Here is a 17,787-nt window from a genome sequence, read left to right as displayed (position 1 = left end):
GGAGAAAAGGAAATTAATATAAGCTATTTGTCATCAGGAGACACTACCTTTAAAAATCAAATAGCTCCCACAATGCCATTTCGAACATACGCCAAAGGCAAGGAAAGATGATCTGCTGTCTCAGGTGTCCACTTGGCTGTGTCCCAATTGAAGAAAAAGAATTCAGGTGCTACCAGGGTAACATGAAATAAAACAGAAACAGAACTGGTGGGAGTGGCCCCCTGAAGTTCTTAGGTTTCTATGTTCAGAGTAAAGATTACCCTACCCACAAAACGATCATTGATGACATCATTTATGATGCCTTTGCCCTTCAGTTGGCACTGCACAGGCACCGCTTGGTTCTTCACTACATCTGTAAAGTGCATTGCCACCAGCGGGGAGGTGTAGTTAACCTGTAGGTGGAAGAACAATGAATTCTAAGTGTGAGGAGGGGAGGGTATGTAGGGGAGGGCAATAGGATGGAAGTGATCAGATAACCAGTGCAGGAGGAAGGAACAACCTCCACAAAAGGAACTGAGTAAATCCCATGATGCCAAGTCACAAATGGCTAAAGCAACTGACATGCTGTCTCTGCCCTGGGACAGTGGAGAAATGACACATTTCTCTCATAAGTCAGTGTCAGTTGTCTGTCCTCTGGGGAAAACCAATTCTAGCTCAGCGTGATGTGATTTTCTAGATATCAGACCATGAATCAAACCAGAACTAGTATTTATCAAGTCTCCATGCTGGAGATGAAGTTTTCACTGCCCCAAGGCTCTAAGTGGGAGAAACAGGAAAGTGATTATTTGGGCATAATTTAGTACAATGGCAAGTGATTTGTCTGCTCCTGGCTCTGCCACTAATTAGCTATGTGACATTGGGCAAGTCACTTCTTCTCTCTGAACCCTAATCTCTCCATCTGTAAACTGAAGGAGTTAGGCCAGACCATGTCTGAGATTCCTTCAGATTTGGAAAGGAGCGGTTGGGATAGGAATTGGTAGAGGGAACTCCTAGTCTGGGCCAGCAGCTATTCACACCTTTGCTACTACCTGCTGCTCCCTAATTCTCATAGATCCCAGCCAGCCCTTCCTTTGTCTCTGAGCCCTTTCTGACAGCAAAGACTGAAGGGAATACAGACTTACGTGAGTCAGTTTGCCATAGTAAGGGTAGTAACGGAGGTCAAAAGAAGCCGACTCTGGGTAGTAATTGATGGATCGGATGTCGTTTTCATCACCTTTCTGTAAGTAAAAGCAAGTACATATCAGGTGCTGGGTCACTCAGTGAGTTGGAGCCTGAGCTAAAGGGGCCTGTGTCCCAGGTGAAATCACTGTGTGACCCACAACTGTCTCAGGAAGACCACGAAAGCAGAATGGGGCATAGCTCAGCCCAGACTTATCCCCAGAGGAGTGTTTCCAGGGAGGGACTGTGCTTTGGCTTTTCAGTGCAAAGAACACTGAATAGAAGGCCCAGACCACGGAGGCTGAAGGTTCTCAGTATGGCTGTATGCTGGCTCCTAGGGGACCCAGGCAGAAGGGCTCCAAAGGGCTTGCAGTACCCAGTGTTGCTCTGGCAAGAGGGCCTACCATGCCAGCCCCTTTCCAAAGAATCACACTGGTCCTGGTACCCAGTCTTGGACTTTGGAGCTGAGGCAGGCGTAAGTTGGAACATGCCTAGTAAATCCCACTCCACAACAACGTGCACACGGTGTGCTCATTTCTGGTTGAGGTCAGACCCGGCGCACAGGGACCTGATGCATAGGGACACAGCCTGTAGTTGGCTCACCTAAATGCATGTCTCTGACCACATTCTCTGAGGTGCTTAATTACAGGAGGTGGGGTCAGGAGGATAAGTAAGGGGGGAAATGATTAAATAAACAAGTCTACCCTCATCATATCATGTCAGGTAGGGGACTGCCCATTCTGCCCATGCGTTAGGCTTGCCCTAAATAGCAGAGGTCTAGAGGTTGCTAGGGGACAAATAGTGCATCACTAGTAGCAAATCACTCACTTGGGTCATGTGATTACTTCTATCGCTATAGTATAATAGCACTTAGTATAAACCGAGCTCTCCTTAATTTATTCTAATAATTACCTCATCATGCTTGATTTCCACAAGTGGGCGTGGATTTGACCAGTGTTGATTATTATACAATGTATAATGACTCAGCGTTTCTTTTTTTTTTTTAAAGGACAGTTCTCAGCAAGGTTCGATGTAAGCTGAAAAATGAATGGCTTCCACTAGGGAACTATAAGCAGGACTCAATCCAATTAATATGCTGGTTTAAGACTGAGTTCGTCTTTATGGTTTATTTATATATTCTTGTAAAAAGTAATGAAATTCATTTTTTTCTGAATGGTGTGTGGAATCACTTCCAACGGTTTGCAGTCACACCTCACGTGTGTATGTTTATACATGCTCACATATATGTGACCAGAATGAATGTCCTTCCTACCTTGTTCACCTAGCAAGCACTGCCTGACCTTTCAAAGCTCAACTTCAGTGTCACCACCTCTCACGTGGAACTAACCTTTCCCTCTTTAATGTCCCCACTGCACCTTTTTTTTTTTTTTTTGCGGTACGCAGGCCTCTCACTGTTGTGGCCTCTCCCGTTGCGGAGCACAGGCTCCGGATGCGCAGGCTCAGTGTTCATGGCTCACGGGCCCAGCCACTCCGCGGCACGTGGGGTCCTCCCAGACCGGGGCATGAACCCGTGTCCCCTGCATCGGCAGGCGGACTCTCAACCACTGCGCCACCAGGGAAGCCCTCCACTGCACCTTTCATAGCACCTGTATTACTTGGCCCTGATTTCAGAGACGGAATCATATTTATCTTGGCACCCCCAACACCTAGCAAAGTACCTGGTACTTAATAAGTGATCCATAAATTCTTGCTGAATGTGAACTATTGACTGAATAAATGCTGCCTTTTGCTGCTTTCTGATCTGCCACAATCAAGACTGGAGTTTTGAGCGGCGTTTCTGGTACTGAGAATGGGGTTACCCTGCTTCACACATTTGCAAGACAACCGTCCAGGACTGGGGGTGTAGTAGGTGTTACCAAACAGGTGGGAGCTACTGCCAGCTTTAAGAAGCAAACCCCAGCAAACCCAAGATCTTTGTAGGCTTTTTCCTACAAAGGAGCTAATTGGCATAGATGAGCTAGGAGTTAATGGTCCCTTGAAGGACAGTTAATTAGCATATTAATGGAGTTCTGTTTATACTTCCCTTGTAGTCATTTGTTACTGCAACACCCAGTGCCACTGGTCATTGCTACAAAAAGTGAAATCAGTTTTATTTATTTATTTTTGTATTGCTATATATGTTATATTGTAAAATATGTCAAAGAGTATGGAGGCTACACACACACACACACACACACACACACGATTTAAAGAAGAAGAAGAAAATTGACCCCTGAAGACCTCCACCCAAGTTAAGAAACAGATCGGAGCCTGTCTTTCCACAAACACTACCTAACTTTTGTGATATCATTCCCTTGCTTTTCTTTTGTGAAATCAGTTTTAAAAGCAGGGACTAATGACTCTAATGAAAGCTGCTTGTTTAGTTCAGAGAAACAAGTAATTAGAGCAAAAGTGTAAACAGAATTCCCGTTAATGACTTGGCACATTGTTGTTTCCTGCTGTGGCCCTTAGCTGAGGTTCAGTCTTTGGCTTTCACAGGTATAAATCAGCACACACACACACAAACACTACACACACGAATACACATGAATGGAATGCTTTCTGGAAACAGGGAGGCCCGAAGGTATAAATGGAGGTGTAGTTATGAAAAGATTAAACCTTTCCCTAACCCTGAGGCAACCATCCATGGTAAAGCCCTTGGAAGGGAAGACCCACCCTTTTGCATGAAACAGATGTGCTAACAGTACTTACTCAAAAGGGCACTTTACCTGAACTTTGCAGGAAACCTTCACAGGGTCTCCAGGCTCAGGGCGAAAGCCAACAATCTAGCAAAAGAAAACCAGCGTTTTTTAAAAAACCAAAAACCAAAACAGATTTGACAGGAAAAATACGGCTTTTCTAAATCCCCCTTGAGTTGTCCTTTCTTTAGGCATAAACTTGATCTATTTTGCCCTCTCAGAAATGTTACAGAAAGCAGAAAATGCAAAGTATCTTCAGAGCTGCTCAGCTCAGCTTACTTCTTATTTTATTTGTGCCTGATATTCATACAATGGTAACTGCAGCAGGATTACCTTGAAAATGTAAAGAATGTACTGGGTCAAGAGGAGTGTGCCTGGTAAGGCTCTGCCACACCTGAGGCATGGCAGGAGAGAAGGAAAATGCATTTCTTGTGATATAAGAATTGTCCCCCATGCCACCCCCATGTCAGTCCCCTGTTCCAAACAGCTCAAGATCTCATTCCTGACAGAGCATCAGAGGTTTAGGGGTGCTGGAGAAGAATCAAAATAGAACGTGTTCAGGGAGAAAAGGAATTATTGCTTGGTAGGTTTGTCTGGTTGTTTGTATTAGTGATGCTCTTGGTAAAAATAGCCAAACTTACAGTGTATGAAGACAGAGCCCAAGAGAAGTGGAGCAGCCAGAGCCTTCCTACCCAACTCATCCACTTATCATAGCCAGAGTGACAAGGGCCAATATACCCGGTTCATCTTGAGAAGGATGCAGGGCTGTCCAGTAGAGTAGCCAAAAGTAGGGTCCTCCAGGCCAGAGCAGTTCTTCAGGAAGGAGCGCTTAAATTGGCAGGCCTTCTTGTCCTCATCCTCATCACCATCTTGGATGAAGTATTGGCCTGGGGGGCAATCTACATTCATTTCCTCTTGAAGACTGTCATTATAACCTAAAGTGTGGGTGGCAAAGGGTCATGTTAGATAGGTACTACAGAGGAAGGCCATGTTTTCAGTAGTTCTCTTCCCTAGTTTCCTTTCTCCAGCTTGCTTGTGCTCCTCTGAAAGCCCACTCAGTTTGTCCTAGGGCCCGTGACCTGGCATCAGGTGCCCAAGGCCCTTCATCAGCAACATACCTCCAAGAAGCCTTCTGGGCTGGTCCCCTCAGCCCACTTTGATTGCCTGTCCCCTTGCTTTTCATTCCCTTGAACTTCTTCGATATCTGTCTCTGGATTGTATGTTTATCGCTTTATAACTTTCCTCTATTTTTCATTATTTCTTTTCTGATACGGTAAATTGTAAACTTGGAGGGCTGCCTTTTCTACTTCTGGGAGAGGAATAGGCAACATAGTAGATGGATTTTGGAAGAAGGATTGAATCATATCAAGGCATGGCATATATAAGGAGGCAAAGCCCCTGGATTAAATCTCTTTAAGTTCAGCCTAGGAAACATCTCTCTTTGAGGTCAATGAGAGGCACCCGATGCAAGACAGTGAAGAGTGTGTGTTGTGGGACAGGAGGAAGGGGGAGGACGAAGAGGAGGAGATAAATCAGCTCCTCATTCTTTACAGAGGGAAGTTAGCACTGCAAAATAGAAGCTTAGGTTGAAAGACAGAAAACAATGACAACCATAGCGGTCTCCACTGAGAGGGTGAGGGGGTGAGATCTTGTCTACTGAGACCTGAGGCACTCAGAGTTAGTGTCCCTTTACACTGGATGGAATTTAACATGTGCCCAAGGTACATATATCAGGGAGAGAGCTGAAAAGGGCTATCTGTGAGCTGACTCTTTGGGCTACTAGATGCCAGAGAACTGGGCTTTAGAAATTACTGCATTATTTCCAGTTTGGTTCTAAATGATGGAATCCAGTTAGTCCTGTTAGATCCAGCCCCCATGCATTCATGTTCCAAGTAGCTCAGGTTTTTAGAGGAGACTGTGCACCTACAATCCACCAGCGTTAAAACTCCAAACGTATTGCTGGACCCTCATCTAACCAGATTGTGACTTGAGTTTGATATTAGAAGCAACTGGGAATTTTAAATCTATTCTAATTATGGCTAAGCCTTTATTTGTCCTTTGACAAAGCTACATTCAATTAAAGGTTTTGTTTTAATCTCTCTCTCTCTCTCTCTCTCCTTTTTTTAAAGAGTAAACTGTTCAAATAACTTTCTAAATAGAAGCTCTAATCATGTGCTCCTTGTTTCTCTTGAGGTAGTTCCATTAAAAATACTGTGACATGGACATGACCCTTATTGCAAAATCCCTGTCCTCATGGGAATGAAATTGATACTCTGGGATGTCTATTTCAGAGATGTGTTCCTTTTTAACGGGGCATATTATCTACGCTTAGGAACTAAAAAACCCAATGCTTTTCCTAATGTTCCCCACCTGTATCATCAGGTCAGAATTGATATTTCTGAATCTACTACCTTCTCAGCGGAATTTCCTCAGCAGAGATTCTGGCAGTACATTTGCAATAGCTCACAAACATTTTGAAAGAAAAGAAGATATTGTGCTGGCTATGATGCCCAAAACATTTTGGGGAGTCAAAAGTGGAACTACATGGATTCAAAAAGAACCCAGCCCCTCTAATTTTTTTTTTTTTTTTTTGCGGTACGCGGGCCTCTCACTGTTGTGGCCTCTCCCGTTGCGGAGCACAGGCTCCGGATGCGCAGGCTCAGCAGCCATGGCTCACGGGCCCAGCCGCTCCGCGGCATGTGGGATCCTCCCAGACCGGGGCACAAACCCGTGTCCCCTGCATTGGCAGGCGGACTCTCAACCACTGCGCCACCAGGGAAGCCCCAGCCCCTCTAATTTTACAGGTGAGTAATCTGAAGCTCAGACTTAACCAAGATGACACTGAGCATTACCAATACAAAGCTGAGTTTCTAACTCCTGGTCATATGGCAGCAACAAAGAATTATGAAAAGCAGAACTTCTCGAGCTTTAATGGACATACAGATCACCTGCGGATCCCCATTCAGCAGGTCTGGGTGGAGCCTGAGATTCTGCCTTTCCAACAAACTCCCAAGTGATGCTGCTGCTGCTGGTCCCTGGGTCACACTTTGAGTAGCAAGGGTGTTGAGAACAGAAACAAGGGTTTAAATTTAAACACTACTGCTACTGGGAGACTATGATTACATTTCTTCTCCTTTCTGAGCCTTAGTTCCCCCAATGTGGACGATAGACTCTGCTATGCAGGGTTAAAGTTCAGTGACAACATTTACACATTTAAATAACACTTCCTATCACATAAGAGAATCCTCTTAATTCAGTGCACATTCTGTTGGCCACCCCCATCACCCCACTTCAGCCAGGAAAACCAAACCTGGCTTTTTTCCACAAATAATAGGTGCAGTAAACCCATGGGGGCTCCTCTTTGATAGCTGGATAAATACAGAGACTGTGTGCTCTGTGTTTAACCTTAACCAAGCTAGCTGCTACCTCAGTTTTCACCCTGTGTAAGGGCTTCTCAGAAAGCCATTCATTCACCCCTGAAAATGTATCTGATGACGCTCTAGAAAACACTTGCTGTCAAAATGTTGGAGTGAGTGCCACTCAGAGATTCTTCCTCTAACTCCCTTTTGGACTGCTATTTAAATGAAGACCCTTTTTCTCCTCCTTTAAGATGGATCATCTCCAAGAAATGAATTCTCTTACCTTGAGAAAACATAGGAGGCAAGAATCCTCCTGTTCTGGAGAACACTCTTCTTTTCTCACCACTACCTCCCCCCTGAATTATCTTTTATAATTGATCATTATTGAGCCATCTGGATGTGCCTAGGACATAACTAGGTGGTATAGGGTGTTCAGGAAGAGAAAACAAGTTCTCTGCCCCAATGAACTTATCATCTTACTGGCTTATATGCTTTCAAGGCAACATACAATCACAAACCATAGCAGTTTTGATTGTATCTGCAGGTGCTCAGGGGGATGCATGGTAAGGAAAAACCAGAATGGGCAGTGCTAGTAAGACTGGGATTTCTGAGCCAAGTGAATTTTGAATTTGAGTTCCCACCCATCACCTTTCCAAAGAGATTCTCACCATTCAGAGGAACTTACCCTGGAGAAAGCCATTTAGACTAATCACATAATGCTGCCAAGTGTCAGGTTCAGAAACGTTGAAGTTGAAGTTAAGGCTATGGGCGAAGGGTCTGATCATAACTCCTGGCAATGAAAACAGGTCTTGGATATATTAACCCATTCTTGGGATAATTTTTTTGTATCGATTCCCATGAAACCATTTCCCCCCAGGCAATCAAAATGAAAAGGACCATAATTTGCTAAGTACCATTTTACTTTTACTCTTAATAATTGAATCCCTAAGTCATTACCGGGAAGAGCCAAAGTTAATTGAAGCTGAACATGCTGTGCAAGCAGATTTCTGTCCAGCAAGTTCTGACAGCACAGGGTATTTGGGCACTCACCAGGAGGCTTCACCCTCTCAGTGAAGGTCGGCATGTAAGGACTGATGGTCAGAAATAGCGTGTACATGCAGAGGGTGATCACAGCGGCCAGGGAAGCATAGAAGAAGAAGTAAATGACTAAGATCAGGCCTGCAGAACAATCACAGATGAGGGTGGTCAGTGCTGGCCAACAAGCCCTGCCTCTGCATTTGAACTCATGAACCAGAACCAACCCAAACACGTGACATGGCTTTTTAAAAATTCCTCAGATTCAGTATGTCCTTGCTTATTCAGATTTCACCAATTTGAAATTGGTGAGAATTGCGTCAGAGGTCTGATTGCAGTTTACCTTTACAGCATCTCCGATGGAAGGGCTTGCTGAGCAAATGATGACCGTGAACAAGATTACAGGGGAGTGGAGTTTAAAGTACTGCAGAGGGCAAATTGCTTGGGAGTCCTCTGGGCAATGGTTGATGTCCTAAGTACAAATCATTCTTCGCTATTCATTAAAGTAGGTGCCCTAAAGAGTCCTAGCAGCTTGGTTCCAGTGATTATATGTATTTGCAAGTGATGAAAACAGCATTTCTTTTCACATAGCCTATAATTCAAACCTTTGATTCGTTTCCACTGGATGTGCCTCTAATGAAGGCAAAGTGAGGTTTCACTTTACGTATTTCAAATCTTCTTTATTTTTGGCAAAACTCTAAGTGACTCTGCTTTTCAAAAGGAACACTAACGCAGGATGGGGAAGGGAAGAGGGGCAAACTGTACTTAATTACTGACACCTGCTACCTGTGAGCTCAACCTGTGAGCTATAAGTTATAGAACCTCCTGGCACCCCCGATTCCTCGCAGGTAAAATGGGGATAAGTTCAGCCCTTACCTCATATTCTGATCAATATCCCTAACACTATTTGAAATTCAGCCTTTCCTTACATCCTGTCCTGACTGTACCACTTCCTAACTGTTTAATCTTAGACATGCTATTTACCTCTCTGGGCCTCAATTTCCTCATCTGTAAGATGAGGATAATAATAGTACTTACTTCTTAACATTGAATAATGCATATAAATAGCATAGCACAGAGCCTGGCATATACTAAGTGCTCTGTAAGTGGCAGTCTTCATCATTGTTATTATTATTTTTTATTTTTTTATTTTTTGCGGTACATGGGCCTCTCACTGTTGTGGCCTCTCCCGTTGCGGAGCACAGGCTCCGGACGCGCAGGCTCAGCGGCCATGGCTCACAGGCCCAGGCGCTCCGTGGCATGTGGGATCTTCCCAGACCGGGGCACGAACCCGTGTCCCCTGCATCGGCAGGCAGACTCCCAACCACTGCGCCACCAGGGAAGCCCCATCATTGTTATTATTAATATTATTATTGCCATAGGACCAGAAACACAGTTGTGTGAATTCTTCCTCTGTGGGCTGGATTAGTATTAGGTTTGCCCCAGGATTAGGCAGCACAGAATGAGTGAATGAGCATGAGATTGCTGCTGAGAAGCTCTTTCAAGCCCTCCTTGGGGCTTTCTCAGAAAATAATATCTAGCTCCGCTCACAGCAGTGACATGATGTCGGAGCTACAGATTTGAACTGAATCATGAACCAGAAACCGGAACAAACCGCATAACTTTGCTGTACCCCAAACCAAATCCAAATATTAATTTTTTATAAGCAGATATTCATTTTAAATAATTTTTATTTATTAAATATTAATTTTTAAGTTGAACCATGAACCAAATAAAATGAACCAAAGAAGAAAAAAAAAAGAAAAAAAGGAGTAGGGAAAAGAAGAAAAAATTCTTAGTAATCTAACTAGAAGTGAACCTTTATGTTTTATAAGATGAACTAAAGTAGAACTGGAATATGAACACATTGATTCAGTAGGAGTCCCTGGAGAAGAAACAGCAGCACCTCGTGTGCTTGTGATACTTGGCTGCTGCCCGCCTGCTGTCCTGATGGGATGTGCCCTGTGACTCCTCCTCCAACCCTCTACCCCCATCCCCATCCTGGGACCCGATCAACAGCTGGAGCCATCCTGGGGGACCAGAAGGCTCAGTTTCATGGATGAGAGGAAAGCAATAGAATACAGGTACATTCCCCTGGAGATATCTTCCTTCTTGCCTAGGATGTGTGGCCAGAAAGCTGTAGATGGGAGAAGGGCACTAGCAAGGAGTCCCCTCAGCTTTGCCCAGGAGTCTGTGCCCTGGAGTCTGTGATAGGCTAACTGTCTCAGCTACACCACCCCCTGCCCCTGGCAAAACCAAGCACTGTACCCACCTGAACCCGTTGATCCCTCCAACCCTTTCTGCTCCAAATGTCCAAGTTTTACTTGGGCTGCTCCTCTAGGTAATCCAGGGTTTTCTCCTGAATGTCCCACCCAAGCTTGGATAGACCACTATATCTTGAATAGACTAGGTACCCACGATCCCAACTCTTCAGTCCTTCCACTAAAACACCCCATCAGGTCCTGAGGCCCTATCCATCAGGGCCTTGCTCATTGCTAGAGTTCATGAAGACAGCATGATGTTCTGGCAAGAGAGTGAACTCCAGTGTTCATCCAACCTGGGTTTGAATCCCAGGACTGCCACTTTATTAACTGTGTGACTTTAGATAAGTTACTTACCCTCTCTAAGCCTCAGTTTCTGCATCTGTAAAATGGGGATAATAATATTACTACCTCATAAAATTCTTGTCAGTATCCAATAAAATAACATAAAGCTCCTAAGAATAGAAGTTGCCCAGCTATCAGAGGAAAAGCCCAGAATATAATAATGGGCTGGGTGAATATGTTGGTCATTTTGATGTCCAGGTTGGGACAGTGTTAGTAAGTGCTTAAGTGGCACCTAGTTCTCAAGCAGGAGGGCAGTAAGGCATGTGGCGGCCTAGGCATTAACATCACTATTTGCCCTTTGCCCAGGGGTAGCCCGGGCTCTCCTTAGACCCGCTACCCCGAGGCCTGGATACGACCTACCGTGCAGTGTCCCCATTGCCATATCTTCCCTGGGCACTTGAACCTTCCTCCCTCATCCCCACTTGTTGGCCTATGGATTGTTCTCCGCAGGCGCAGTTGGGATCAGCTCATCTGGTTAAGTTCCAACGGCTGGCTGTTTAAGGGTTAACGTAGGGCTCCCTCTCCCAGAATCACACTTGCATTTCACAAGGCCTGTTTTTCCAGTCCTCTTTAGGCAAGGGAGAAACAGCTGTGCCCCCTTTTGGAGCCCCAGTGAGTGTCCAGCATTTGTCTGCAGCTTCCAGAACGTCGGAATGTTCCTTGAATGGTACATTTGTTCCAGTTGAGAGCTCGAGGGATGGGCAGGGGTGGGGCTGGGAACTGAAGAGGGGTAAAGGGAGGTGGGTGTTGTTCAGAGCCCCACACCTGCTATTGCTAATTCCAGGCAGCAGGGCTGGCTGTTTCATCCTGACTGAGCTGAATTAGAAACATAAACTACAAAGGAGAGAATTCTCAGCCAAAGGGGCCTTTAGAAGGCATGACCATCGACTTTAGCAACCTAGGCCCTTGGCACTGGGGGACTCTTAATTTATCCATAGAGTTATCTATTGTTTTCTTCTGTGGGTTAACTGAATTCAAACCAGCAGCTGCTCTTTTCCTGGGATGTTCAGAGACTATGGCGAGTGTGAATTTTACCACAAGCTAAATCTCCTGAGAAGGATCAGCATTAATAGTTCAAGAGGTGAGTAGGACCCTGGGAGAGGCATGCTGGGGAAGCTGTGAAGTAAAGGTGGTGGCAGCGTGTGGTACAAAGAGGAAATGCTGGGGACCGCAATTCTGCCATTGATCAAGCAATATGGGGACTCGGCCTTAAATTGCTAGAAATGATCCCTTTAACCCATTTCTCTCTATACACCATGGGATCGATCGCAAAGCACCTGCAAGCTGGGGCCAGGGGCAGCCGTGGCTCTCCTTCACTGATATTACAAGGTGAAATGATGAGGCTGTACAAACCCTTGGTCAGGTTAGCAGGGACTTGGGTCTCGTATCTTCGGAATAGTCTTCTGCATAGTACTTTGTACTTTACAATTTTAACATCTTATTGGAGCCTCAGGCTGATCCTATGAGAGAGGTAAGGCAGATACTGTTTCCTTCATTAAGCAGGTGAGGAAACTGAGGCTCAGAGAAGATAAACCATGAGCCCAAAGTTACAGATAGAAAGCGACAGGGCTAGGGCTTCAAAGAAATCTGCACTTTTTCAACTCATTCTTACTGTCTCTCTGCACTGCAAATGCTATTGAGCCCAGTGTATTTCAGCTATACAATCAAGTTTGTTCACCCACTTGGGAGTTTGTTCTGATGAGATCTGCCCATTATTTCCCTAGGCAGTGATCCTGTTACATGAAGTGCTAGAGAACTTTGCAGACAAGCCCATCCAACGTATGGTAAAGGAGTCCTGGACACCAAGCCAAAAGCAAAGGACACCCGACTGGGACATTGGGACAACTGGGACTTACTCCAACTCTGACCTGTTCGGGCCAGAGACATCCTTTTCTCCGGATCCCACAGGTATTCGTTCACGATCTGCCATTTCCGCCACCAGGCATTGCCTGTTTCCTGAGCCTGACTCTCTTCCTCCTCCTTTTCCTCTTCTTCTTTCTCCTCTTCTTCTTCCTCCTCCTCCTCCTCCAAATCAGGTACCACCATCACCCGAGCCTCTTCTTCTGCTTCTTCCTCTTCATCTGCTAAGTAGTTCTGGTTCACTTCATCCTGATCATCCTGAAACAGTGACAAAACACAATCCCCTTTTTGGAGAAGAAGATTTCCAATGGCACATCCCACCAGCCAAAATAAATGGAAAACGACTCAATGTTTGGAGGTGCTTCAGATGTCCACTTACCCATAAACATACCTGTTGTTACAAGAGGCAGATTTCTTTCTCTCTGTTCTTTTGCAGGAAATATCCTTTCTATGACCCATTTTGACCCAATATTCTTTCCATAGAGGTGCAAGTTTTATTCTCGGCTTCAGGCATTTGGGCTCTTCCCCTAGGACTGTTCATGTCATTACTCTGTCCTGGGGCCTTGGCTTCCCGCTTAACTTTGTGTGGCCTGTCAGGGCAGAGCTGAGCTCAACACTGGAGGATGGAGTAGTTTTAGACACTGTGTCCATGATGGCAAATTCGCAGGCCAAGCCAGCTTTCTCCTAACACCCTGTACACTTTCAGCTGCTCAACCTCACCATCCTAAGTTGTGGCTAAAAATAGCCTGGGACAGACATCAGGAGGAGAGGCCAGCTGCTGTACCCCTCCTCAAAACTTAGACGCCTTCCCAACATAAACAAGAGATGGGGGCGTTACTTGCTGCTTCTCTGACTGTTGCCCACACTGGAACCTCCTCCTGCCTTAAGCAGGTTGGACAGACCACCTGAGGGCTGGCACGGCAACTGATACTTCCTTCATCTTCCCGCCACCAACCCCATACCCTAGGCAGAAATCTGGGCACGTAGTAAATGCTCAGCACATATTTGTTGATTGACTGATTGCAGCCATTACTTGAGATCTGAAACTGTAATCTTCTCCGAGTGGTTCTAAGAAAATTAAACAAACAAACAAACAAAACCCAACAACAACAAAAAAGAAAAACCCAGACTTCACCAAATGGTGTTTCCAATGCCTCCCAGCCTCGGGCTGGAGGGTTGGATCTTTGCTCTTTGTGGGTCTGAGGCCACCGTCCCTTCTCTCTGCTGTCCAAATCTGAAGAGTGGCAGGGCCTGTGCACCTGTTGGGGTTGAATGTGTCAAATGATAGAGGCCAGGGGCTCTGTGCTGCACCCTCCCTGCCTGATTCCTCAAAGGCCATTTAGAGGACACTCAGCTGAAAGGGCTGCCATGGCCGGGGGGGAGGGTCAGAAAACTGGATTGTTCAGAATCAGTAAAAGTGATACAGCGTGACAAGGCTATACTCTCAGCATTCAGTCTGCCCGGCACTATCTAGCTCTTGATTATAAGCACTCTTGAATTGCTCTCTAGTTTGTTCAAATGTACAGCTTTATGTCACGCGCCATATCAACGCTCACAGGGACCTTGAAGATTCACTTCTCCATGTGAGGCCCAGGGAGGGGACAGGATCTAGCCAAAATCACTCAGCAAGGTCATGATAGAGCCGACAGTCTCAGAACCGTGCTTCCTGATACCCTGGACAGTGATGCTTCTCACACTGAGCACAAGTAGGGCCTAGAAGCGGTTTAGCAGAGGTGCTTTACGGAGCACAGACGACGTGTTAGATTCTGTGTTCCCAAGAGACTGCAGGTGCTTATAATCAAAGATTTCTAACTCTGACAAGGACTCACAGAGTAAGGCTTAGGAAAATAAACCTCATCACTCAATGTTGAATGGATTAATAAATGTCCTTAAATCTCTTTCCCTTGTGTGTGAACACATGTACCCATCTGACCTCCAGAATGACATTCTGAGCACCCGGGGGCAGGGTCCATATTTTCTAACTCCTTGATGGCTCTCCACAGTGTGGAGCCCACAGCTAGGTAACCAGCGGGTACTGAACAAACGTCAGTGATAACTGCCTGACTGAAAACTCCTGAACCAGAGCTCTGGGGGAATGCTGTCACAGAGCTTTCTGCTCTAGCCTCAGCGCTCATTTGGACTGTAGTGGGTAGTCATCATGGCCCCCAGAGAATCTAATGCAACTGAGAATCTCAGGGAATTTGAAGTACAGCATTTCAACATGGAGACATTTATATTCCCTTTATATTTTCTGGAAAACTTCCTTTTCTCTCCTTGTTGCCTGTTTGCCTGCCCTCCACCGAGGAGGCAGCTGGCTTTGGCCTCAGCCTGATCTTATTTGTAGATATTAGCTCTCACGATAATCCCATTAAAGATGGCTTGTCATTAAAGCTTTACCCTCCCGGGAAGAATTAACCTTCTCAGAGCTAATTTCCCCACGGCTCTCACACTGCCTGAGCTTCAGGAACCGCAAATATCTTTTCCCCTCTCCCCTGCTTCCAGGTATAGGAGAACCTCACGTTGTACAAGAGAGGCCCTTTTGTGCAACTATTTAACGGAATCCAGTAGGGAATCCTTTGGTAATGAGAGGGTCTGTTTTTGTCAGTTTCCTAAAGTGGCACTGCCCTCATGTGATAGTGTGTGTGAGTGTGCTGGGGCCATCGTGTTGCCCTAAAAGGAAAGAGTCTGAAGGGCAGAAGGTGGCTCCATTTTGAGCACTCTAAATATATGAACATATAAACAAATATATAAACACACAGTATGACCCGAAAGATAAATTTGTGCCCTGCACTGAGCAACACCCTGTAAACATTCAAACAGTTGGTTAATTGTCAAAGAGACATTAGCACCCGATTATTCACTGCATCAGATAATTTCTTTTTTTCTTTTTTTTTGCGATACGCAAGCCTCTCACTGTTGTGGCCTCTCCCGTTGCGGAAAACAGGCTCCGGACGCGCAGGCTCAGCGGCCATGGCTCACGGGCCCAGCCACTCCGCGGCACGTGGGATCTTCCTGGACCAGGGCACGAACCCGTGTCCCCTGCACCGGCAGGCGGACTCTCAACCACTGCGCCACCAGGGAAGCCCCAAATAATTTCTTTTTAAATTTGATCAAGTAGCCCCTATAAAGAGCAAGATCCCCTGATGCATTTAAAATCCAAACCAGTTGACAAATAATTGAAATTACACACAACGCTTTAGCAGCATTATAGAGAAAGATGCCAAGTAAGGAATAGTTATGTATGCCCTACAGACTGTGACTGCTCTGAGACCCGGTAGGGACTTTGGGGATGTCAAAAGAGAGATTCTACAAACTGTGGCTGGAAAGTTACGAGAAGCCCTCCACAGGTTGATACGGGGTTGGAAGAATTCGTGTCTTCCTCTGCTGGCTGTTGACAGTCTCCACTTAGCTCCCTGGTTATATAAGTGGACATTCCCCAAGAAAAATGGATTAAGCTTTGTTTCTTCCTGGGGCCCAGATCACAACTCTCTCTGGGGGAGATTTCAGAATATACCTCCCGGCAAAAAAAAAAAAAAAAAAAAACTACTGCATGCGGCATATATTCATGATTTCTAGCAAAGTAAACACAAAGGAACTTTGGGTTCAAAAAAATTTCTAATGCACCCTGGAGATAAATGGTGACATTGAAGTTGGGGTGCGTGAGTGTTGGGCAGGGCGGGGTGGCAGGCAGGGAGGCAATGGGTGGTGGAGGATCAGAGGGCTAGGGAGTGGCATGCTGCAAATATGATGGAAAGAGCACAAGATTAGACGTCAGGAAACTTACATTCTCACTTTGGCTCTTCCAGTAACTTGCAAGTCACTCCTGTGCTCTGAGCCCCAGCAGCCTCCTTTACATAATGAGGGGTTCTGGAGAGATGATGTCTAGGACTGCTCCCAACTTCTATCTAGGATTCCATGCTTTTAGCCATCGTTTGGAATTTCTGCTTTAGAAAAGAGCAGCTGGGTTCCTAAGAAGCTACCACCCAAAGCGACTGAGACAGCTGGGTAGGCAGCGCCTTTCATTTCCTCTTCCCTTCCCTTCTCTCTTGGCTAAATTTCTTGCTCTCAGAATGAAGCCTCTATTCCCAGACTCCAAAAGGTCTGTTCAAATTCTAGACTCCCACGAAAAAATTTTAGAAGCTCCCCCTTATTCTCTGGCATCTTCCCCTTCCCTTATGTTTGTTGCACAGGAAGAGGGGCTTCCTCTTTCAATCTAGCAATTTAGGGTGCAGTGGGGTACTGGGAGTCACTGCTCGAGCTTGAAACAATGGGCTTCCTTAAACTTCACTGTTCCTGCCCATCTTAAGGAGAAGCAGCCCTAAGCCACCACCTACACAACCCCCAACCCACCCCACTAAAAAGGGACAGCGAAATATTCTGCTCCCTGGGACTCACAAGTCTGTAGCGATAACCGTAAGGAAAGGCCGGAGCCCTTCTGGACCGGAGCTGCCTTCTCATGGCTGTTCAGTGGGCAAAGACGCGGCAGAGGCAGGCAAGTGGCTGAGAGCTCTGGAGCTTCTGCTGGTACGGGAGACACTGGTTGCTGGGGATACTTGGCGCCTAGTAAAAGTGAACCCTCCTGGCATGAGCCCTTCCCCAAAATAATCTAACATGCCCCTCTCTCATTGGTTGGCCCCTTCCCTGAATCAAAGGAAAGCCCTTATGGAAAAGCAAGCTCATCATTACAGGGAGGGGGAGATATTCTGGGTCACGAGGATGAGCGACTCACCCCCCCCCCTTGAACTTCATGTCTCTTCTCACTCCCTGCTCTTCTCTAGCGCCTGAGCTACTATGGGCCCAATGGAAATCTTAAGTTGTGTTCTTCTCAACTGAGAGTTGGATATCAGTGTGTGCAGGGGGTGGGGCGTGGGTGGGAGTTGGGGGTGAGGGGAGTTGGCCAAGAATAACTTTCTTTTTTCATAAGGCTGATCTCATGCAGAAGGATCTAGGGTGTCAGGAAAGATTCCCTTTGCTCTCCCCACCTCCCCCCACACACACACACCAAGCCACCTACGATATTCCTTATTTGTATCAATCCACCAGCCCCTTAAAGGTGGATTATGCGTTCTG

The 17,787-nt window shown here is 45.9% G+C and overlaps 1 protein-coding gene across 2 annotated transcripts; it reads right to left on the bottom strand.

The window, feature by feature from the left end:
• Window positions 1-201: 201 nt before the first annotated feature.
• Window positions 202-17,175, bottom strand: ATP1B4 (ATPase Na+/K+ transporting family member beta 4; the record flags this gene model as incomplete). 2 transcript variants are annotated; one of them, XM_082610855.1, is made up of 8 exons in its annotated part: window positions 202-392; window positions 1,122-1,217; window positions 3,888-3,944; window positions 4,596-4,792; window positions 7,902-8,006; window positions 8,267-8,395; window positions 12,714-12,975; window positions 17,113-17,175. In XM_082610855.1, 8 exons carry the CDS (start codon window positions 17,173-17,175, stop codon window positions 231-233), a joined length of 1,071 nt encoding a protein of 356 aa, XP_082466981.1. In that variant the 3' UTR covers window positions 202-230. The 2 variants fall into 2 exon arrangements, with proteins under 2 accessions (XP_082466981.1, XP_082466982.1); XM_082610856.1 differs by having other exon boundaries at window positions 12,726-12,975.
• Between the last annotated feature and the right edge of the window lie 612 nt (window positions 17,176-17,787).

This window comes from Mesoplodon mirus (assembly GCF_964341445.2).
Source record: "Mesoplodon mirus genome assembly, chromosome: X".
Lineage (NCBI taxonomy): Eukaryota > Metazoa > Chordata > Mammalia > Artiodactyla > Ziphiidae > Mesoplodon > Mesoplodon mirus.
The sequence above is the reverse complement of the archived record's forward strand: the minus strand, read 5'-3'. Positions and strand labels throughout refer to the sequence as shown.